Source organism: Haliotis rubra, unplaced genomic scaffold (genome assembly GCF_003918875.1).
Source record: "Haliotis rubra isolate DU_JTF1 unplaced genomic scaffold, ASM391887v1 Scf627, whole genome shotgun sequence".
In the NCBI taxonomy this organism is placed as follows: Eukaryota; Metazoa; Mollusca; class Gastropoda; order Lepetellida; family Haliotidae; genus Haliotis; species Haliotis rubra.
The window spans coordinates 486,751-511,724 of NW_025767332.1; the positions used below are offsets into that span (position 1 = coordinate 486,751).

Genomic DNA, 24,974 nt, shown 5'->3' on the forward strand with positions numbered 1-24,974 from the left:
CGCCACCATATAGCTGGAATATTGCTGGAGTGCAGCCTAAAACTAAACTCACTCACTCACTCTTATTCAGACATACCCAGTTTTCAGACATACCCTTGTTCAGACATACCCTTTATACCATTTGTTGTAACATACCCATGTTCAGACATATCTGTGTTCAGACATACTCATGTTCTGACATACTCTTATTCAGATATACACCTTGTTTAGACATACCCAGTTTTCAGACATACCCTTGTTCAGACATCCTTGTTCCGGCATATCTTATTTGGAGACATTCCCCTTGTTCATATACGCAGAGAAACAAATGAAGGAACACAGGAAAATTCAAGCATTCCTTTATTATTTTCCAGTTTTCATCATCACAGCGCTATTCAAAGCTGGAGATGAAAACTAGAACATATTAAAGGAACACTTGAATTTTCCTACGTTCCTTTATTTGTTTCTCTTCATATATATATACCCTAATTTCAGACATACCATGCTGTCAGAAGGCCAAGACGCGGGAGTGCCAAGCGAGTGTGAGAGAGTGTTGAAGACGTCCCTGAACGATGACGAGATGGTAGAGGCCCTGATCAAAACCTGCGCGACCCCCCTGACATGAGGGTAGGTAGACACTGTCCCTTACTGACATCCACAATCCTCTCCGACATTAGATCTGTGAAGATCCGGGGTAGAATAGGTCTTCAGCAACCCATGCTTGCCACAAAAGGCGACTATGTTTGTTGTAAGAGGCGACTAACGGGATCGGGTGGTCAGGCTCGCTGACTTGGTTGACACTTGTCATCGGTTCCCAATTGTGCAGATCGGTGCTCGTGCTGTTGATCACTGGATTGTCTGGTCCAGACTCAATTATTTACAGACCACCGCCATATAGCTGGAATATTGTTGAGTGCAGCGTAAAAGTAAACTCACTCACTCGCTCTCCGACATTATCATTAGTTAGTGAAAATCTATGTCCAGTAGCCATCTTGAAAAACAGATGTAAGTCACCTGGCATGTATTAAAATGTCTGATATGACATCAGTATCAATCTTTAAGGGACCCGTGAAGATCCAGGTCAGAATTGGTCTTCAATAACCCATGCTTGTCATAAGAGGCGACTTACGGGATCGGATGGTCTGGCTCGCTGACTTGGTTGTCATCGTTTCCCAGTTGCATAGATCGATGCTCATGCATTCACTCGTAACACCAAAGGTCCAGGTTCGATTTCCGACATGGGTATAATGTGTGGAGCCCATTTCTGGTTTCCCCTGCTGCAATGTTACTGGAATATTGCTAAAAGCGGAGTAAAACCCAACTCACTCGCTCACTCCCAATAATCATGAATACAAAATCTTGTTCGTCACCATTTCACATCACCTCACAAGGGATCTCGTCATTAAACTTTTATACTGAAACATATTTGTCATAGTAGGGCAGTGGGGTAGCCTGATAGTTAAAGCATCCACTCGTCACGCCTAAGTCCCGGGTTTGATTCTCCACATTGGTACAATGTGTGAAGCCCATTTTAGGTGTCCCCCGCCGTGATTTTGCTGGAATATTGCTAAAAGTGGCGTAAAACTAAACTCACTCACTATTAGTCATAGTGCCACTGTCTTTGGGAGACAAAGACTTTCCAAGTTTCACTGTACCCCGTCCTCATGCTGCTTGAAAGCTGAATTTGGTGTTCGTCACTTGGCAGCACAAAAACTGCACACTCGTGTATGATTGGCTGATTCCGACCAAGTGTGTTCCCGTTTCCTTCAAATGGAGAAAATTTAATTTTAAAAAAAAAAATCAGGTGACATCGTGAATTTAGCATTTCCCCTATGAGGAGAGAGTGATTGTCTGCTGATAAATGCACCTTTGAACATGAATGATGTTCCCGAGCTAAAACAATCACTCAGTCTGACAAGTTTCGTTTGACAAAAAAGGGTGCGCATGGCCGAGGTGCTGTTGTATTGATCTGGTGAAAGAATGCGCAGAATTTCAAAGGACTTAATTGGCACTTCTAAAGATAGGATTTAATTTTGACCAATTGCTGCCCAGATGTGTGGAAGCTAGAATTATCGCTAGTAGTCGAGGTCTCCGTAACTGAACAGGAAGTGTCAGTAACTGCCACCACAACGTCAGCATCAGGAGATGGCGAGGGAAAAAGTGTCTCGCGATATTCTAATGCTTTTGTCCAAATAAAGAGTTTCTGAGCTGCTCCTCGGAGTGAAGAGCTCGTGTCGTCGCACAGTGGTGGCTCCATTCGAACATTTTGAAAATGATGTAATATAATAAATCCCAATCACTACTTTAAAAATTCTATTTTTTAAATGCTCATTTATACTACTCAAAACCTATATGAAGTGCGTTTATATTTTTATAATTGGTTACTTTATGGGGTCATCAAATCAGCTGTTTCAAACAGAGGTGCCTTTGTACTTCAGGTTGATAGATCAGAATTGTGTTTTTCTCAAATTCATTCTTTATTTCTTCCTTATATTCCACGTTATGCACATTGTGTTGTTCGGATTGTTTATTGTTCGTTGTTTCTGCCACACTGAGCAATATTCCATATGGCGGCCAAATGTGTGTGAATAATCGAGTCTGGACCAGACAATATGGTGATCAACAGCATGACCATTTAGCCGACCGCCTCCGAGGTGTAGTGGTTAGAGCGTCAGCCCGGAGGGCGGAAGGTCACGGGTTCGATCCCCGACCGCGTCACACCAAAAGACGTTAAAATATTGTACTTGTTGGTCCCTGCCTGGCGCTTGGCATTAATGGGTACAACAAGGTCTGGTCGGCTCGGATCAGTATAATGTGTCTGAGTGGGGTACCCATGCTTCACTGCGGCATGGTATCTCAGTGGGCTAGCACTATAAAACCAGCTTAAGTTTGGGCTAGTACAAACAGCCGCACATACACACACACACGCATGCATGTCGTCATATGAGCGAAATATTCTCAAGCTCGACGTTAAATCCAATTTCACCTCACCTCACCTCAACATTTAGCCCATTTCTGGTGTCCCCAACTGTGATATTGCTGGAATATTGCTAAAAGCAGCGTAAAAAACAACTCTCTCACATTCACCATTTATCTACACAACTGGGATATGATGACGTGTCAACCAAGTCAGCAAGTCTGACCACTCGATCCCGTTAGTCGCCTCTTACTACAAGTATGGGATTAACTGTCGTGTACAGAGAAAGATCCTTCCAAGCTGTTCAGATATTGGAGAGACAGTTTGATATGGTATCACTCACGTCAAATCAGTCCCTGTCATGTCCGATCCCTGTATCTTGTTCCATCCAGAACGTTTATATCATCTTCATCACAGCGATGCACCGTGGGTGAAATTCCACTCTCCTCCATTGAAGTTGGGAAAGTGAACTTTTCCGTAATATACCAAGATCTGTTCACACAGAGAATGTAATGACAGTTTTAATGGTTTCCAATGCTTTAATATTACCAAGAAATAATATTCTGCAGTTTCATATTTCAAAGGTAAATTCATCAATCAGAATTTTAATTTCAATTATTTCCTTGACGTGAGAATCATACTCGAGGGCTGAATAAATTGAAACTCGAATTTCACAGGCAATATATTGGTAGACATGAGCTCAAAGCCATTTGTGCTAAATTATTCATGTGAGATGTGATTTGACAAAGATTGATATCTGGACATGTCTGTAAGAAAATATCTATCTGGTGGAACTAGTTAAAGAGGAATAATCTAAAGAGGAATAGTCTTCAGGCTGACTGAATCATTGCCAGATCTGAGACATTGTCTCTGTTTCATTAGGTTATTATGGAATGTTGCTTAGTCAGAGTGCATTAAAAACTGCATTAGAAATTTAGGGGGACATTTCATTTAATGGATTTTTAGAGCAACTCCTCCTTGAACAAGGCTTATAATGTTGACCATTAACATTTTCTGTCAGTTTTTATCAGTTCAATTTATTGCAAAATGCAAGCTTTGATGACTTGTTCAGAATTGTAATCCTCAAATGCCACTAGTTTGAGACAAACACTGATAACGTTGAAGATCCGTGTTGGTCTTCAGTAACCCATGCTTGTTGTAAGAGACGACTAACATGATCGGGTGGTCAGGCTCGCTGGCATGATTGACACGTCATTGTATCCCAATTGCATAGATCGATGCTCATGATATTAATTACTGGATTGTCTGGCCCAGATTTAATTCATTATGTAATATATCTGAGAAAGTGTAGCACAAAGCAACGAAAAGCAAATGCAAGACTCAATGATTCTAAATCACTTGTTCATCTGGTCCGGACCAGATAAATGTGTTGTGCCATGATTGTTAGCGCTATCGGCATACCTAGTGTGGAGTTTGGCGCTATATAAATGGACACATTATTATTATTATTATTATTGTGTCCCCTGCCGTGATATTGCTAAAAGCGCTGTAAAATTAAACTCACTCACTAATTTAGCTTGATCACTGCTGAGTCAAACCACAAATAAAAAACCCGCATACGAAACAGAAAGGAATGTAGGAAGTGTTATGCAATAATGCCCATTTCTACCACATGTGATGCAAGTTCCAATGCATATCTATATATGTTTATCTTCATGTCTGTATACTTGTATATGTATCTGTATACATGTGCACATATCTGACCCAACTCTGCTGCCTTCTACATTCTTGCTTGTCATATTGCTATTTTTAGTAGAAGTTATAAAGCTGTATTTATCTTAATGCAGATATATATGCGTTATCTCCATCTCACTTAAGGTATATTGTTTATTTATTCCCTGGGGGAAAGGTCTGGTTGGTATGGTTACAGTTCCAATATGTGCTTGGCACCGCTCCAAAGATATTTCTGGTAATCATACAAGAATTGACAATATTCAAAACCTGTCTCTGCATCGTGTGTGAAGACTAATGATGGGGGGGAGGGGTGTGTTTAATATGGAGAAAGAAACATGATGGGGTTGGTCTAGTGGATCGACAGGATGATCTACTGATGGGACCAGGAATCAGTTTCACTGGCGGCATGGAGCGACGCCTGGTGGGAGAGTGATAAGAATGGAGCATTTGTGATAATAAGAGCCATTCTATGGTATTTTTTCTTTGCATGTGTTCTGGTGTCCGTGGTGATGGAGGCGGAGGGGATGCAACATTGGGGCCTTGGTACTCTAAATTATCGCTCGAAGCCAGGACCTTGCTCTCCGACTTGATTAATTCAAGCACAGATCCTTCATTTGGGGTTTATTAAGCTAACAGAACAGCCGTCAGTTACAGATAATTAATTTGAATTTCACACCTCTAATACAAGCACTTGGTTACAGATAAAATTTTATGAATGTTCAAGCTTCAGATGGGTTATATGGAAGGCTTGTGATAAATGTGTTATTTGTGCTGACAATTCTAGTCCTTGTGTTATCAGGACTCTTTTTTTATCTCAATGACATCAATATCCGATGTTCAGATTTTTCTTGTAGTTGTCTTAGTGGTGGGGTAGCGTTGTGGATAAAGCAATCGGACATCTTGCCAAAGACCTGGATTGTATTCCCCACATGGGTACCGTTTGTGAGTGATTTTTAGTTTACGCCGTTTTTAGAAATATTCCATCAGTATCACAGTGGGGGACACAAGAAATGGGCTTCACACATTGTACCCATGTGGGGAATCAAACCCGGGTCTTCGGCGTGACGAGACATCTCTTCAACCGCATGGAATGTAGTTAATTTGTGACAGTTTAAAACATGGTTAGCTTATTGGGAAACAGTTTTTTTATGAGATGGTCCCTGACCATTAATTTGAGATGGTCCCCTTTCAGATGTCCTGCTCTGAGAGGCAAAAACTTTACTTTTTATTTTAAAGAGTCATACATCCAGGTTGACAATTAAATTTCTCTTTCGAACCATCCTGCTGGTGATCGGTGGCCGGGTACCAAGAGGTGAAGTTTAATCATACTTTTTCCACTTTTGGATGTATTTTTGATGGCTGATTCCTGATCCAGTGAATTGCGAATGTTCATGGATAATTCAATCTACCATTGGAAGTGATTACGATGCACAGAGAGGGCGCCACCAACTGGACTTTTTAAATTGCTCTTTTGAAGTGACGCACGTCTGAGTGTGAAGATCAGTGAGGGATTGATAACCCAGTATCACATTGAATCTGTCCTGTATTGATCACTGACTCTCTTTATTACACCATCTCTCCATATTGTGGCCAGACTTCGCCAGCCTAAGCGTTTTGGGGGTTTCGAGCTGTACTTGGGATGAGATACGAGCTGGCCTGATTGATGGGACCTGTGTGATGGGACCTGTGTTAATCTGTGTGTGGTCTTTGATCTGGCTCAATTTTATGGGTTATGAATCTCGGTGGCGAAGATAGGCAACATTGTAGTACAAAGACAATGGAATGGGGTCGCAAGGTGAAGATGATCAATTAGCCTGGTGAAGTCTGAAGTTGCCTGGTCAATGAGCTGTTGGACTCTTTTGATGGTCCTTAGTTTATCTGCAATTTGTCTCTGATGTTTGAGCTAATAAAATCTTTTTGGAGCAATTATTTCTTACAGATAAAGATTAGATTTAAAGTTCATGCCTGCTGTGGTTAAGTATTTGATAGGACTGGGAGTGGTGATTGGATTTGGATAGGAGGTGAAAAGGAGTTGTCCTAGTGTCCGCTATTGCCCTCTTGTGTGATGTATTGAGTACCCAAGTGTCTGCTATTGTGTCGCTCGACACTCCGAAGACCCAGGTTCGATTCCCCACATGTGTGCCATGTTTGAAGCCCATTTCTGGTGTTCCCCACCATAATATTGCTGGAATATTGCTAAAAGCAGCATAAAACTGAACTCACTCACTGTATTGTGTCCCCTGGTACTGAGTACAGCTTTTTGAGAAGTAGGGGGTGGGGGTCGGATGTGTATGCACAGTTCATTTTCATTTAATAAACTTACGGGACAAAAGAGGGGTGCACCACCCCCAACCCCACCCCCAACCCCCTCTGGATCTGTCTATGCCACGTGTCTGCTGTTGTATCCCCTGGTGTCCTGTACAGTGCCCTATATTGTTCTCAACATCCTGTGTGAGATATGGAACACGTTTTTATGGATAACAACTTCTTTATTTCGTGAGTCCGTTGTCAAGCAAAAGTGATACATGAAGTGGAGGAGCTGCATATATGTGCGAAATAAAGAAGTTGTTATCCTTAAAAATGTGTTCCATATTGTACGTCTCAACTTCTAAAAATGCCACTCAAACAAGTTATCCTGTGTGAGGTCCCCTACAGTGTCCCTATGGTTAGAATTGGTCTTCAGTAGCTCATGCTTGTCGTAAAAGGCGACTAATGGGATCGGGTGGTCAGGCTTGATTGACATGTCATCATATCCCAATTGTGTAGATTGATGCTCATGCTGTTGATCACTGGATTGTTTGGTCCAGACTTACAGAATATTTACAGACTGGTGCCATATAGCCTCCAGTATCCCAAGATGTACCTGACAACAAAAATACCCTGTTCAACACAACAACTATTAGTACCAATCCTATACTGATGTTGCAACAGTTCCATGAAACAGAGCGTTTGTATGTTAGATATTCAGACTGCAGCAGAATCGTAGCTAGTGTGATGTCTGCATTATGGATGCTGAGATAGCCACACAGATACACAGAGATGGATCAGTTTCCATATTCATGGTATTGACTTGTTACACAAGGCTGTCCTCATGTGACGCCATCCCTGATATTATCTCGGCATGCTCCGAGTCGGATATTCGTCCCACGTCTTCAGCAGATGCGCGGATAAATTCCTATATGGGAATCCAGATTCCTGGGTCATGTTAATATAGTTATGAATAATGTGTTGCACAGAAAACGGATAATACAGAAAAAACACCAACTTTCTAACTATGTTGGTGTTTTTGTATCCCAGGAGCATTGGTTGATACTCATGACGTCAATCACTGGATTGCTGGTACGGAGCTGATTATGTAAAGACTGTTGTATATAGCAGAAATATTGCCAATGCAGTACAAAACAACAAGAAAAACAAACATTTACTGTGAAAATCCTCCATATGATGTGTTCAGAAGTAGGGCTTTGAAAGTGCAACGGCTACCTTTACAGGTTAGCCATGAGTCCTAGATACAGCATTGAGGTCTTACCAGATCTGTTGTCTTCCGTGTCCTAGATACAGCATTGAGGTCCTACCAGATCTGTTGTATTCCGAGTCCTAGATACAGCATTGAGGTCCTACCAGATCTGTTTAAGTTAAACTAAGTAGGCGCCAGATGATGTCAAAGGAGGGTTTGATCACCCAAATCCCGTCACATTCTAGATTCATTACCGGTACTTACTTCTTAATTTCCCAGGATCCCTTGTGGCAATGTTTCCTGTTTCCCCCGGTTACCAAGAAGAATGAGACGCTGCCTGTCATTGCCTTTGATAGTGCTAGGCTCCAGTGCTGTGCCAAGGCCTCTTCCGACCGCTGTAGGGAGCTTTGCACACATGTGAGTTCACTTCCTGTTCAGGCAATGACAAAATGGCCATGGATTATAACCTTCCTGCAATATAATGTTATTTTTATCTGCATTTGCTTTTGCTAATTTATGAGTTTTACAAAGCTGTGTAAAGTAATTGAGTGTTCTTGATTTCGGGGTTTATGTAGTAGATGAAATGATAATCATGAAAATAATGCTTGTAACTGCTTGTTGATAATGGCAGGGGTTTCTGTAATGATTCTTTATTTCTGTAATCCTCTATTCAGGTCATGGCAACATGTTTTTGGTAATGGGGATATGACTGATATTTCTTTGTGGTTTTGTTATAGACATACACAAAGAGCTGGACAAAGCACGGGTCCGAGTTTGACAAGAGTTGTTCGTTTATCCAGCCTGTGTCTGTTCTGGAGGCTCCCATGCACAACTGTCTGCATGATGGTAGGTGGTGTGGATAGTGCTGTGGATAGAAGGTAGTGCTGTGGATAGAGGATAGTGGTGTGGACAGAGCAAGGTGGTGGGGATAGAGCAAGGTGGTGTGTACAGAGGGTAGTGGTGTGTACAGAGGGTAGTGGTGTGTACAGAGGATAGGGGTGTGAGTGGTGTGGACTGAGGATAGTGGTGTGGATAGTGGTGTGTACAGAGGATAGTGGTGTGTACAGAGGATAGTGGTGTGGACAGAGGATAGTGGTGTGGACAGAGGATAGTGGTGTGGACAGAGGATAGTGGGGTTGATCCCAGATGGAGGGTAGATAGAGTAGAGTGGTGTGGATGGCTGGGCGGAACGAGGATGGCTGGGTGGAACAGGGTTAGTGGGCGTGGATTGAGGATGATGGGAAGGTTTGGCTTAGGATGACAGTAGATGCAGGATGGTGACGTAGATGCCAGTTGTTGGGCTGAATGGATGATAGTGGATGTTTGATAGGGTGGGAAGGGATAGTCGAAGATGATTGGTTGTATGATGGAGGTTGAGGTGGATGAAGGATAGTGGATGTTAGGTGAGGTAGGAAGATGATTGGGTGTCTGAAGGATGTCAGGGTGGATGGAAGAGGATTCGGTGGATAAAGGATGATTGTCTTAATACAGAAAGGTGAGATGGATAAAACAGGGTTCAAGGTGGGGATGGAAGGAAGATGATCAAGAATGTGGGGGAGGCAAATGGTATGGCGGTTGACCATATCTAACTAGATTGCATAGAGGACTTGTAGACGAATGTGAAGGTATATTTTAACCATTCTCTGAAAACTACATAATGACTACTGTCCTCCACCTTCTAAAGCCGGTGTTGTTCCTCCTCCAGTTGATGAACCCTGCAAACTAGGCTGCAGCCAGCTGGAATTCTGCACCAACTTCAACTTCCGTCCAACCGAGCCCTTCAGGTCGTGCACCAGGTCTGCTGACGAGAGCGCGCGAAAAACGATCAAGATCTGGCAGAAGGGGATGATCTCACTGCCCCAGATGACCATCCCAGTCAAAGGTAGGTAACTCTTGTAGGACATCGGTTCCTCCCGCTCGATACACATTACATTTGGAGGTTCAGACTGTAGTGATATTTGTCTAGTCGTTCGGTCTTCAGACTCATTGTACACACATTTGGAGTGCTTATTGTTATATGACTGTAGTAGGGTTTGTTAAATTCAATTGATTTAACATAAAACACAATTGGCAAGAATGTGCATAAACAATTGGCATGACAAGAACTGTAATATACTGAGACTGACTGAGTTTGGTTTTACGCCGCTTTAAGCAATATTCCAGCAACATCACGGCGGGGGACACCAGAAATGGGCTTCACACATTGTACCCATGTGGGGATTCGAACCGGGTCTTCGGCGTGACGAGCCAACGCTTTAACCACTAGGCTACCCCACCGCCCCGTAATATACTGAGAAGAAACCAAGGATCATGTTAAAGTTCGAGTGTTTCTTTATTATTTTCCATCACCACAGCGTTCTTGGAAGCTGGTCATGAAACTGGCCGATACTTGGAAGGAACACTGGAACTTGAACATGATCCTTTGTATGTTTCTCTCAGTATATTTGTCTCTGATGTTTTTCGACATTCCATTCGATGTACATGTGTTTCTGGAGTGAACTAGCTGCATATGATTTTGTCTCAGGACCTCATTCCACAGGTTGTTCTTGCACTACGACTCTAGGTCTATGTTAAAGTATGGGACTTATCTTGGTGCTTCGATCACGGTGTAGGGGCGGTGGGGTAGCCTAATGGTTAAAGCGTTGGCTCGTCACGCCGAAGACCCGGGTTCGAATCCCCACATGGGCACAATGTGTGAAGCCCATTTCTGGTGTCCCCCGCCGTGATGTTGCTGGAATATTGCTAAAAGTGGCGTAAAACCAAACTCAGTCAGTCAGTCAGTCGATCACGGTGTGAAGAAAGGCCCAAACCTTTGATGATGTGTTTGTTGGGCAGTAGTTGGACTTAAATAATATGAAAATACTTCCAACTTTCATTTAATTTCTTTGAGTGATGGGTGGTGGGGTAAAAGCGTCCGCTTGTCCCAGGTTCGATTCCCCACATGGGTATCCCTTGCTGTGATATTGCTGGAATATTGCTGTGATATTGCTGGAATATTGCTGTGATATTGCTGGAATATTGCTAAAAGGCAGTGTAGAACTAAACTCAGTCACTCACTCTTTGAGTGAAATACATCTCCGATGTAATTATCTGTATGTTTTACTTTTAATGTAAATCAACTGTTCCTAATTATTTTGTCTTTTCACATTAATGGTGAATTCAAACATTCCCAATATCAAGTTCTGGTTTGCCTGATCCAGACTTGACTAAATACACACTGCTGACAAAAGGCTCACTGACCACTACATCTGGCTGTGGTATATTTCAGATATCCGTGAGTGTGAACCAGAGCTGTGGAAGGCTATCGCTTGTGCTGTCCAGATCAAACCCTGCCACTCCAAGCCCAGCCCAATCTCAATCTGCCAGTAAGTATCATTGTCCCAGGTGCTGCAACTGTGCGGAGTTGCTTCTCTTTGACATCACTAGATGTCTTGGACAATCATGTTGGAATTCCCGATGTTTCTCAGATATTGTTGTCATTTAATGCTGGTGTTTGTGTCTCAGGGAGGACTGCATCTACATCCTTAACAAGTGCGTGGACTACACACGTCTCACCAGTGATCAGAGTGTACCCCAGCTATGTAACCCACTGCCAAAACTCTCCGACCCTGGGGCTTGTACATCGGTCACCAGATACCTCAGTAAGTCAGGCTGATTTCTAATATCTCATACCTTTTCACTAGGTAGATCAAAATTATGCTGTCATCTCTGGAAAAAAGTTACTTTGATGCCAAAGAAGTTTGTTGTATCAGGAGTTGACTTCTTGTTTTACAGCGGAAAGTGAACATGTGTCGAAGTCGTGGGAGGTGACAAATCCATGTCGCCCCAACCCGTGCCGATCTCGGGAGTTGTGTCATGTCCGCCGCAGGAAGTGTAAACACAAGGACAACTGCAAGCCTTACATATGTAAATCCGGTAAGTTGTAACTGAAGACTCATAGTCTCCTCAATTACAATGCTTGCAATGATCAACAGTAGGCTCCAGTAACGTCCCTGTTCTCTGTCTCTGTTCTCGGTCCCTGTAAACGTCTGCCTCTGTTCTCTCATGCCACCATTTCTGGTGTCCCTCGCCGTGATATTGCTGACATATTGCTAAAAGCGGCATAAACTATACACACTCACTCACACTCAAGCCTCCAGCATTGTCCCCTGTTCCTGTAAGCCTATACCTCCAGTAGCTTCCTCTGTTCCCTCAAGCCTCCGGTAATGTCCTCTGTTTTTCTCCAGCCTGCCTGTTGGGGCATGTATCCAGTTTCCTTGTCCCCCACGGAGCGTATGTGCGGATACCGGACCAGCAGACCAGCACACGTAGCCAGCAGTGCTTCAAGGCATGCCGTTGTGGACACCGCAGGGAGGTCGGCAACTGCTCTCCCCTCACATGTCTACAGAACAAGAACTGCAACATGGGACCAGGACACATCAAAGGTACACCTCACAGCAACTGTCATTATATATCCTACATTCTGCTCTCTGGTTGACACATACAGATAATAGAAGCTAATTCACTTGTGTTGCTCTGTATGTCACTGGTTTCCCGAATAAAGTACTATATAGAGTTCCCATATGTCCTAGAATAATGGGGTAGCACAATGGTTAAAGCATTTGCTCATTGCACCAAAACCCAGGTTCGATTCTCCATGTGTGAAGCCCATTTCTGGTGTTCTCTGCTGTGATATTGCTAACAGCAGCGTTAAACTTACCCATAGTCTAACTCACCCACTCCTGTGTGGTCTATATGCCGTTGACCACCTCTGTTGTGTTGTATCTCTGGAGACTAGAAATTAGGCGGTTCAATACCAAGTCAGACCAAACATGTTGAAGAGTATTATTGTTACCCAGCCTGGCTCTTGACATTAATGGTGAGGTGAGGTGAGGTGAAATTGGGTTTAAGGTCATGCTTGAGAATATTTCGCTCATATGACGACATGCATGCGTGTGTATGTATGTGTGGCTGCTTGTACTAGCCCAGACTGAAGCTGGTTTTATAGTGCTAGCCCACTGAGATACCATGCCGCAGTGAAGCATGGATACCCTACTCAGACACATTATACTGACGCCGAGCCAACCAGTCTTTGATTATATCCATTAATGCCGAGCGCCAGGCAGGGATCAGCAAGTACCATATTTTAACGTTTTTGGGTATGACGCGGTCGGGGATCGAACCCGCGACCTTCTGCTCTCCGGGTGGACGCTCTAACCACTACACCACAGAGGCGGTCCTTGACATTAATGGAATAAAAGAAGCAGTGGGTTGCCCCAATTATTTTGTACCTATGAAAGCAGATATGCTAACAGACATGCCTTGTGGTCCTATGACCATTGCAGTCAAAGGGGGATAACTCTGATCGTCCTTCATAGTCCTGGAAAATCTCTAACACTCAGTGAAGACTTTTGACACTGTTAAGAGTTGATGCAGTTTTTAGTTTTTGCTTACAAGAGTATTTTGTGTTCTTTTCTTCCATTTGTTTCTGGTTGAATATGTCAAATTAATCTGACCCCCCTTTTTTGTATCAATCAGATCATGGCAGCCATTTTGTGGTTGATGGAAGCAACTGTATCTGCAATGCTGGTCACCTGATCTGTGCCCGGCGGACATGCTCAGTGGACCCCAGTCTTACAGCCGGTCACTACACAGGTGAGTCAGACATGCTCAGTGGACCCCAGTCTTACAGCCGGTCACTACACAGGAGAGTCAGACATGCTCAGTGGACCCCGGTCTTACGGCCGGTCACTACACAGGTGAGTCAGACATGCTCAGTGGACCCCAGTCTTACAGCCGGTCACTACACAGGTGAGTCAGACATGCTCAGTGGACCCCGGTCTTACAGCCGGTCACTACACAGGTGAGTCAGACATGCTGGACCCAGTGGACCCCAGTGCTCAGTGGACAGCCGGTCACTACACAGGTGAGTCAGACATGCTCAGTGGACCCCAGTCTTACAGCCGGTCACTACACAGGTGAGTCAGACATGCTCAGTGGACCTCGGTCTTACGGACGGTCACTACACAGGTGAGTCAGACATGCTCAGTGGACCTCGGTCTTACAGCCGGTCACTACACAGGTGAGTCAGACATGCTCAGTGGACCCCGGTCTTACAGCCGGTCACTACACAGGTGAGTCAGACATGCTCCCTCTTTCTGTGTACCACAAAATTTTCACCTAAACCACACAAGTCTATTTTCGCAATGCACAAAATCAGTTTCAGTTTTGTTAGGAAATAAACTGGTAATCTGAGTTCCTTGTGCAAGATGTAGTAAGATTTCTGTGAGGGTACCCGAGGTGTGAGAGATCAGCCTAGTTCCTCCACACTGCTAGGTGTTGTGACAATAGATGTATCATGTAACACTGCTAAGCCTGTACTTGAGTGGTCATGTGAAAACATGAAGTCATATGGACTGGTGTCTTTGCCAGGAATTTGTGACCATGTAATCTCCTTTCTGATCTGAAGTGCAAGACAATAGTGACGGCCTTGTGACAGCGAGTTGTCAGAACCATGTGTTCAGTAGCCTCTGTGTTTCAGGTATGCCTGGGAACTGCCCCGCCACCTACCAGCCCATGTGTGGAGGAAACGGCAAGACTTTCCCCAATGCCTGCCTTGCCAAGTGAGTGACTGTCACAATGACTCTACCAGAGACACATATAGACACGACATCACACAGATATTCATTACACATTACCCTTACATTCATGACACCACATGACACCGATGCCATCAAGACATGACAATGACACCAACAAACATAAAACCACACACTCATCATGACATACAAACATGACACCTTCCCCAAGCATGATGTATCCCCACTTCACAGAGATGACACATGACACAAGCATGACAGCACACATATCCCCACTTCACAGATGACACCACACATGATGTCATGTACCCAAATAGAGATGACACCTACAAGCATGATGATCCCCACTTCACAGAGATGACACCTTACCCAAATATGACATGACACCTACAGAGATGACACATGTATGTCATGTACCCAAACAGAGATGACACATACAAGCATGATGTATCCCCACTTCACAGAGATGACATGTACCCAAAAGCATGATGTATCCCCACATCACTAGACATGTATGTCATGACCCAAATGGATGACACCTACACTTCACATGACACCACACAAGCATGTCATGTACCCAACTTCACAGAGATGACAGATGACACCAGCACATGTATGTCATGTACCCAAATAGACATGACACATGACACAAACACATGATGTCCCCACTTCACAGAGATGACACATGACACAAGCATGATGTATCCCCACTTCACAGAGATGACACATGACACAAGCATGATGTATCCCCACTTCACAGAGATGACACATGACACAAGCATGATGTATCCCCACTTCACAGAGATGACACATGACACAAGCATGACACCACATGTATGTCATGTTTAGCAAATGGACATGACACCTACAGACACATATATGTCATGTACCCAAATAGACATGACACCTACAAAGATGACACCACACATGTATGTCATGTACCCAAATAGACATGACACCTACAAAGATGACACCACACATGTATGTCATGTACCCAAATAGACATGACACCTACAAAGATGACACCACACATGTATGTCATGTACCCAAATAGACATGACACCTACAAAGATGACACCACATGTATGTCATGTACCCAAATAGACCATGACACCACACATGTATGTCATGTACCCAAATAGACATGACACCTACAAAGATGACACCACACATGTATGTCATGTACCCAAATAGACATGACACCTACAAACACATGACACCACACATGTATGTCATGTACCCAAATAGACATTACACCTACAAAGATGACACCACACATGTATGTCATGTACCCAAATAGACATGACACCTACAAACACATGACACCACACATGTATGTTATGTACCCAAATAGACATGACACCTACAAAGATGACACCACACATATATGTCATGTACCCAAATAGACATGACACCTACAAAGATGACACCACACATGTATGTCATGTACCCAAATAGACATGACACCTACAAACACATGACACCACATATGTATGTCATGTACCCAAATAGACATGACACCACACACACAAGACATGGCACCACACAATGTGAAGAATACCTTCTCACACTCCCTCACTCACCCTGTAATAATGACCCTGTTCTCTGTGTCCAGGTGTGCGGGACTCCAGGAGAGTGATCTGCAGATAGGCGTGTGCAGCACCATCAACCCGTGTCACACTGATCCGTGTGGGGAGGGGCTTAGATGTCTTGCTAAGCGACAAGTCTGCATCACCGGGAAGAACTGTCTACAACATGAGTGCAGTAAGTGGCCTAACTCTGTCATTGTGGAACAAGTGGTTTTCATGAAATCAGGGCTACAGATAACTTTTTGAATAACTGAGTTATGTACTCCCTTGTGTTCATCTCAATTGGGTATCCTAATTTTCCTTTGAGTAACCAAATAAATTGTACTCACCTCACTCAAACTCAATTGGGTATTTTGCCATCTTACATTTATTGTTAAAATATGATAAAGTTCAGATGTTGGTTACGTGTTTGTTATTTGTTTGATCTGTAATATGGGAATCGATAAGAAAGACTGCAAGTTGCCAAGTTCATGTGCTGAAATAGAACCTCTCAATATACTTGTTATTTTATCTGTTTTTGTGTGTACGCATGTTAGATCAAATTCATTGAGTATTTACAGAAATTCAAGCGTACTTGTACGCAATGACTTAATAAGAATTGAGTTTTCAAATATATATTTGCATAATTTATGCAGATACGCAGCTTATCTGTACCTCTGCGAAATATTTCACTGTGTCAGCCATCTTTCCGAGCTTGGGTCTGGAAATTACATCCTGACATTTAATTGATGCTCAACATGCAGAGATAATGAGTAAGCACATCAACTCTGAGCTCAATATGGTATGCAGGGAAATATTGTCCTTTGAGTAAGAGAGATCCCCGTGATTATTGGCTTGAATCCAGGATTTGTCCTAATTGTGATTCTCAGTGTATAAGAACAGATTTTAGCGTAAATACTGCTCAAAGTGGCATTGAACTCGCCTTGTTCTTGTGTTTCAGTTCCTGCAACCGATTTCAACAACTGCAACAACCACATCCACGACCCTGTGTGCGACACCCACGGAGAGGAATTCACCAATGCGTGTGTGCTGTACTCCCATGGACGGAAACTGGCCTACAGAGGGCACTGTATGGTAGGTACCAGACTTGATAGCAGTGGTATCCAAAAACATTAAACTAATGCTGGTGATCTCCAGATATACTACAATTACAGTGTCTGGTAGACATAATTGTCTTGATGGTAAAGGTTGTTAAAGACCAACCGGTTCGGGTGGTTGGCTTGCTGACATGTGTCATTATATTTGAAATGCATAGATCAATGCTGATGATGTTGATCACTGTATTGTCTGTTCAAGACTTGATTATTTATCTGTTGTCCTATGGCTATAGTATTGCTGAGTGCAGCATTAAACATCAAGCAGTTGTGATGGATAGAGACCCTGTGTCATTCACTCTTATGTTTGTAATGGGGCAGTGGTGTAGCCTAATGGTTAAAGCGTTTGCTTGTCACACTGAAGACCTGGGTTTGATTCCCCTCATGGGTACAATGTGTGAAGAACATTCATTCACATACAAAATACCCCTGTGGTAGACGACACACATTTTGTAGGTCCCCACTCATTCCTACAACAACCTTAGCACCAGTGTCCATCCCATACACAATCTGTACAAGATGGCCAAGACCTAATGGCTTTCAAAATTTAAATGTGACCTGTTTTTTTATTAAAATTCATTGTCCTGTCCCCCTTCAGACGAACTGTGCAGATTCTGGGACCGTGTGCGGTCACAACGGTGAAACCTACCCCAGCGAATGTGCTGCCCTAGCTGATCGTGTTACTATGGATTACCGTGGAGAGTGCCGCGCCTTTGGGAACCTCACAGGTATAGTAAAACATGCAGTCTGTTACTGCATATCTGTAACAGGATGACTCTGTATTTGGGAACGGTTGACCGTCTCTGGACGCTTCAGTTTTCATCTTAATCCAGATATTATTAAACAGATCAGTGAATCATTGTTTCTTTTATATATGTCCCCCGCCGTGATATTGCTGGAATATTGCTAAAAGCAGCGTAAAACCAAACTCAGTCAGTCAGTCTTTTATATATGTAAAGGATTCTACAAAAATATTCCAAAAATGGGTTTTGGACTGAGGGAATCCAAGCTAGGAGGTTTTACCGTGTTTGAATTAACAGTTGTCAGTTGTGGTTTGGGATGAGCTGAAGAACTTTTGAAATGTAATCAGAAATTCTCTACTCCTATGAACAAAATAAATGTTATGTGTGCAACTCAAAATGGGTTCAACAACATAATTTTGTCATAGGACTACAATTCATCTGTCATGTTAGATTAACTGAAGTTAGGTGACAATTTGGGTTGCAATTTATTTTGTTTCAGTAGCATGTAACCTGCTGTTTTATAGTAGCTCAAGAAACTTCTGGATGAATGGTTTGATGTTTTTCCTTATCGATTTACTGTCCACTTCAGCCAACTCTCCAAAGACAAGCACCTGCGCCCACATCAAGTGTCCTGAGCTTCGACCAAAACACTGCCATGGAGTTACCCCCCCTGGTGCCTGCTGTCCTATATGTGGTGAGTCTAACATAGCCAGTATGAGACATGAGTCAGATAATGTAGTTACGGCTGGACAGAGGTAGTGTTGGGAATCGGAAACCAATCCACTATCGATTATCGGAGGATTGTGGTGAAAGATTAACGATTAAAAATGTATATACTTCAATTATAATGTAATCACCAATTTTAAACAATAAAAGTGGTTAAAATTTTTTTCCAAACTAATGCTGTGAATATGCAATAATTTTTAATCCTTCTTTCGATCGATTTTCGATCATCGAAACATCACTAGACAGAGGGCTGAACTATTTCCATTATTATCCCCCCAGTTTGAGTGAGCGAGTTTAGTTTTCTAACCCGGATCATCACAGGCATTCCCCATTTTAAAAAATTGGGGATTTTAGTGATCATCATGTCCATCAATTCATCTGTACCAAGTCGGTTTTCTGTTTCTGGAGCAGAACTGCAAGGATATGTCTAAGAGGAAGTTGGGGTGGGGGGTGTCTTTTGATTTTCTGGGATATTGAAAAAAAATGTACAGCATTATTTTTTTAATCACTAAACTGAAGATATCCATTGGCAATGAACCATCAAGCTGGGGGAAGGGAGGGTTTATGTAATCTCCTGGTGACTCTTGAGAATACACTAGCTGTTGCTCTGAGCAGTGTCTGTCTGTTTTTTCAGCTGCCGAGCTCCAAGCGCTGTTCGACCCACGTGTGGCGGAGTTTGCTTCCAAGGAGATGGGCGGTGGGCCAATGAGCGTCACCGTCCTCCTCAACATGCTGTCCGACCACCTGATGGTAGCGGAGTGTGATGTGTTTGGGTATCTTGGTGTAGATGGCGCTCTCATCATCCTCATCGCCCCAGTAACACAGGTCCCGACAGAACTACAGGTGAGAGTTGGGTCAAGGTGATACAATATATCAGAACTGAGTGAGTGAGTTTAGTTTTACCCCACACTCAGCAATATTCCAGCTATATGGTGGCGGTCTGATATCAGAACTGAACTGTTGTTCAAAATATGCTTATACTCGGTTCTCTTCCTTGATCCTCAAAATTTATGTGATAGCTGCAACGAATGTGATTCTGTGTATAATAGTAATAATCCACATCCTCCGGAAAGTTCTTGGTGGGTTCAACTAGGGACCGCTTCCTTGGAGCAGTCCCTTTCGCTGTCTGGGCTGCGGGTAGAGTGAGTGAATGAGTTTAGTTTATGCCACACTCAGCAATATTCTAGCTATATGGTGGTAGTCTGTAAATAATCGAGTCTGCACCACACAATCCAGTGATCAACATCATGAACATCGATCTACACAATTGGGAACCGATGACATGTGTCAACCAAGTCAGCGAGCCTGACCACCCGATCCCGTTAGTCGCCTCTTACGGCAAGCATAGTCACCTTTTGTGGCAAGCATGGGTTGCTGAAGACCTATTCTACCCCGGATCTTCACGGGTCGGGCTGCGTGTAGAGGAGGCAAGGGTATCTGAGCTGATGACAAGCCTTACCAGCCTGAATGAACGACCATCTGACACTTCTCTGCTGCATGTTATATTTCAATCCATAATAATAAAGGACATTTATGAAGCACCTGTATCAGCCCAGATAACCCAAGCTGCCTGTGAGGCACTAGAAGGTTAATAGTCACATCACTGCTGAGTGAACAGAGGCAATTTTGACCCAACTTGCTTGCCTATGGACCATGTGTCACATGTCCTCTGTTGTGGGGCAGGACTGAATTCAAGAAGCTCTCAGGAGTCAAGCTGCCAAACACGTCACCCATCCAAGGACTCTCTGTGACTTTGCTTAACTTCAACTGATTTGTGGCCTGGGCTCTATGCACAACATCTTACACACTGATTAGGACCTTTTAATGTCGGAAGGGACACTTTGGAAGCCTAGTGGTTAAACCATTCACTCGTCACGTCAAAGACTGGGTTCGATTCCCCACTTGGGTACAATGTGTGAAGCCCATTTCTGGTGTTCCCCACCGTGATGTTGCTGGAATATTGCTAAAAGCAGAGTATAACTGAACTCGCTAAGTCCCTATTAATGTAGGATGTTTGTTTTTCTTTGCAGGTTGAAGCTTGTATCAGCGTAGCTCGGCGGTTAGAGGATCTCATCAGGACAGGAAGTCCGACACTCATGTCTTACCTGATCTTGACCCCTCTTCTCCTTGCCCCAATGAGAGCTCCACGTCTCGGCCATGTCAATGCTGCAGCCATTTTGTCTCCTGCCTCATTATCAATTCTGGTTGCTATGACGATATTAACATTAATAGTCACACGAACAAAGTTGTGATGACTCTAAGAATCTCAAAAGTTATATTTTTGTTTCCACATTTGAAAAACATTTTTTAAAGTTGTGACCATGATGCCAACAAACAATGTTGCTAAGCAACCGTCAAAAGGACACCTGGTGTTTTTACTGGAGGTGTTTCTCGTTAAGCCTTGTCCTTTCTACGGAGGAATGGGTGATAGAAAAAAATCTGGTCAAAGACAAGTGTGATCTATAGCTGAGGGTCTGTTTGGGAGAAGAATTTACACGAGGAGGAGGAAACAGTTCATCGATTGAGGAAGAACCCTAACAGACCCTCTGAAAAGGTTACCTGAAGGATCTGCACATTTTAATTCAGGGATTAGACTCATGTGAAGCTTGCCACGTCTGAAAATGGTCAGCGATCATATGAAAAACATTCACATTTTACAAAATGTGTTCAGTCACTAAGGGCACTGGTATAAGGGTGATCAGTTTTGTAGCTTTAAGAGGAGAAATACAGCGTTCTTGGAACACCGTAAGAAGTTGTTGTGCCAAAACAGGACATTTCTGGATGTTGTCCTGCTGCGTGGCAAAGTGACAAATCTGCTATCTTCCGCTTGGGACTTGTTAACAAGTTGTCATGCGACATGACTCTACAGTCATGTGAATCATCATGTGATTTGTCATGGGAATATAAATAGTCTTGTTATTACACAAGTGACCACGGCACATTTATGAACTCGGTCATGTGACTTGTCATGTGATGTTTCTGTCTGAAGCGGTTGTTGCAGACGTAGTATGATTGGAAGTGATAGTAGTCGTCAGGAGGCATTATACGGCCTCACTTACCCAACACTGGAGATATAGCAATGTATTGCGATATACCAAAGGTCTCCATAACGAGAAGCTATACTCTAGAGGTAGCTGTTGACCGTCAGTATGTGATATTTAGTGTGTGTGCTCGTTCTGTTTTATGAAATGTACATATGTCATTACTTTCCGTCGTAGATGCATATTTAGTGCTATGAGGAGTTCTCTCCTTCTACCCCACATTGTATTTGAAAAATTATCATATTACAAGAATTATTCATTTTTTTATAAATTGAAGTATATACTTTTAAGATTATCATTTGTTCAAATTCCAATTATTTAACAAAGTGTTGCTACCCTGGGGCAGTGGGATAGCCTAGTGGTTAAAGTGTTCGCTCGTCATGCTGAAGACCAGGGTTTGGTTCCCTACATGGGTACAATGTGTGAGGCCCATTTCTGGTGTCCCCAGCCATGACATGGCTGGAATATTCCTAAAAGCGGCGTAACACTCACTTTACTTGTGCATTAGTGAATTTTTGTAGTTTACAGACATCTTCCCTTTTTGAAGATGAGCAGAAACAATTATAAACATAACATTATCCCCTGGTGTGAAATGGTATAAGGGGAGACAACTCTTCCATGATTTATCTGCCGATGAAAGCAACCCACACCATGCATTGACCTGTCCACATATTGACAGTATCTGTTCAAGAATCAGTATTCCTAAAAACTACTTACCACATATCAGATATATGTCTCGGTCGTCATGTGTTCTCTGAAATACTACTCCCCTAAGGAGTATGCAAGAACAACGAAAATTGCATCTCCCCTTTAACTCTTGTGTAATAATTCAAATCTTCATAAATAATAAATAATTTAACCCTTCTGACTGATGTCAGTGTGTGAGGACTGTGTGTGAATCAGTGCGAGGTTTGCATACATGTGAATGTGTGTTAGAGAGCGATATTCATCATGTATTCACTGTTGCCATGGTTATCACTGTTGCTATGGTTCTTCATTCGTTACCGCAGTGATAAACACTTGCTTTCCATTATTCCAGTCACAGCATCCTATTTTGTTATGAAAACTGAATCAAAATCAACATCTGTATTTCTTCACTGGTGGTATTTCCCTAAGTGATACTTCTTTCTAGTAACCATGGTTACAAGGTCATAGAATTAGTAGACATGTATCAGAGATATATTTTTGTGAATCTCATTAGATTGGTTACCATGTCAACCTGAATAGTGGCCGATTGAACACAATGTATTATTTAGGAGCACAATTATTTCTTATGTATGTCAATTTCACTCAATCAAATTTCCAGGAATACACTGTCCATTCTGAAAAAACTAAATTCTTTAACATTTCTGAAAATACATATTTATTATTATACTATATTGTTTTTTGACAAAAAAGTGTGATGAATTATACTAGCTTCTTGTACATTGATACAAGGACTCGACATCCGAGAATAGTTCTGTTGATGAATGGCATAATTCTATTTCAGTCGACGTACCCACCGAACCCAAGTTTTTGTGTGCTTGTTGCTATAGCAACCATTTTGTTTGTTGCTTTTTATTTATCTCTATCCTGATTTTGTGTTATTGCATAATTTAACCCAAAAAACAGTTCTAGATGTTTGTTATGGTAGTTTTTAAGATTTATACTTTGTTTTTTAATCTGTTTTTGTTTCATCAATTAACGACACCAAATATTGCCAAGACGAATAACATGCTGCCGCCAAATGGAATGTATAGGTAGTGATAAATTAGTGAGTGAGTTTTGAGTTGGACTCTGCTTGTAAATCAGTTAGTTGAACTTTAGTCTGTAACCCCTGCTTCGAAATATTTCCAAATCATAACCCCATTTGAAGTATTAAAAAATCATTTATGTAGATTTAGGCTTAGGTGGCTCAGACCCAGAATAGTTTTAAGCAGGGGTAGGGGCAGAAACGTTTGCAGTCATTTTATTTCTTTACCATGCCAAAGATAACTGTCTTATCATGCTTACTTTTAGATTCTCTGCTTTTGCCTTAATATAAATTCTGAAGGATAAAATATGAAATGATCCTGGTTGATAAGCCACAAGAAAATATAAAACTAGATTCCACTTTGGACGTGCAAGTGATTTACTGTTTCGACTGTTAGATAATGATGATGCTTAATGGAGTTACCTCCCTTAGCTGGAGGTTACCTGCCGTGTGTGGGTATGTTCATGCATTTGTGTGACATTTGACAATGCTGACAAACTGCCACTATTAATTCACTCATTCCTTGAAGCTTTTGTTGTTGAATTTGCGCTACAAAGAAATTTTCGACTAGTGAAAACAGCTGAAAGTATCAACTACCAAGTCTAACATGCACTTCGTAGTGGATACGTTGAGCTTGGCTTTACAACTAGCATAAAACTGGATAACATCTGAAGCGAAAATATTTTGTGAACTTTTACAAATTCTAACAGTTGAATGCATTTTAGCTTTCTAAAAAATGAGACAAATTTATTTATGTTGATATGGTAGCTCCAGGACAAGGACCATGTCAACTAATTATCCACAAAATGTTAATGTAATTTGCAAAACTATTTTGAGCCTTTTTAAAAACTGTAGACCTTCCTTAATGTTGGTTTTTGCTTATGATCCTAACACCTGTTTGGTTTGTCTGTCTCTGAACTGCATACTTCTGCTCATGGTTTCCCTGCTTCCTTTTGGCCTGTTCTAAATTTGATAGCATGTTATATAACATGATAGTATAGTGTATAACATGATAGCATGTTATATAACGTGATAGTATGTTGTATAACAAAATAACCTTGTTGTACAAACCAGTGGTCCTGTTCTACAATTCAATGGCATGTTATACAACTTGATTCGATGTTGTATAACACAAATGACCGTTTTGTACAATCCAATCGTCTGTTCTACAATTCATTGGCATGTTATACAACATAATGTTGTATAATCCAATGGCTGTTTAATACAATCCAATACAATTCAGTGGTATGTTGTATAATACAATGGCCATGTTGTACAATCCAGTGGTCATGTTTTACAATTCAATGGCATGTTATACAACATGATGGTATGTTGTATAATACAATGGCATGTTATACAACATGATGGTATGTTGTATAATACCATGGTCATGTTATACAACATGATGGTATGTTGTATAATA

General features: G+C 42.2%; 2 protein-coding genes across 2 annotated transcripts in view; both read left to right on the forward strand.

Annotated features, from left to right (window-relative positions):
* LOC124256394 (reversion-inducing cysteine-rich protein with Kazal motifs-like) overlaps positions 1-536 on the forward strand; it is an 82,878-nt gene extending 82,342 nt beyond the window's left edge. Inside the window, exon 9 of the mRNA XM_046690400.1 lies at positions 475-536. Within this exon, the coding sequence (XP_046546356.1) occupies positions 475-536 (62 nt within the window). The remainder of the gene's footprint in view (positions 1-474) is intronic.
* On the forward strand, positions 475-24,231 carry LOC124256398 (reversion-inducing cysteine-rich protein with Kazal motifs-like). The gene is made up of 16 exons (XM_046690402.1): positions 475-606; positions 8,328-8,465; positions 8,786-8,894; positions 9,754-9,930; positions 11,317-11,413; positions 11,553-11,689; positions 11,823-11,963; positions 12,275-12,472; positions 13,566-13,682; positions 14,569-14,650; positions 16,242-16,390; positions 17,156-17,289; positions 17,908-18,037; positions 18,642-18,746; positions 19,413-19,621; positions 20,809-24,231. The coding sequence occupies exons 1-16, from the start codon at positions 601-603 to the stop codon at positions 21,028-21,030; spliced, it is 2,151 nt and encodes a 716-aa protein (XP_046546358.1). The 5' UTR covers positions 475-600; the 3' UTR covers positions 21,031-24,231.
* The last annotated feature ends 743 nt before the right edge of the window (positions 24,232-24,974 follow it).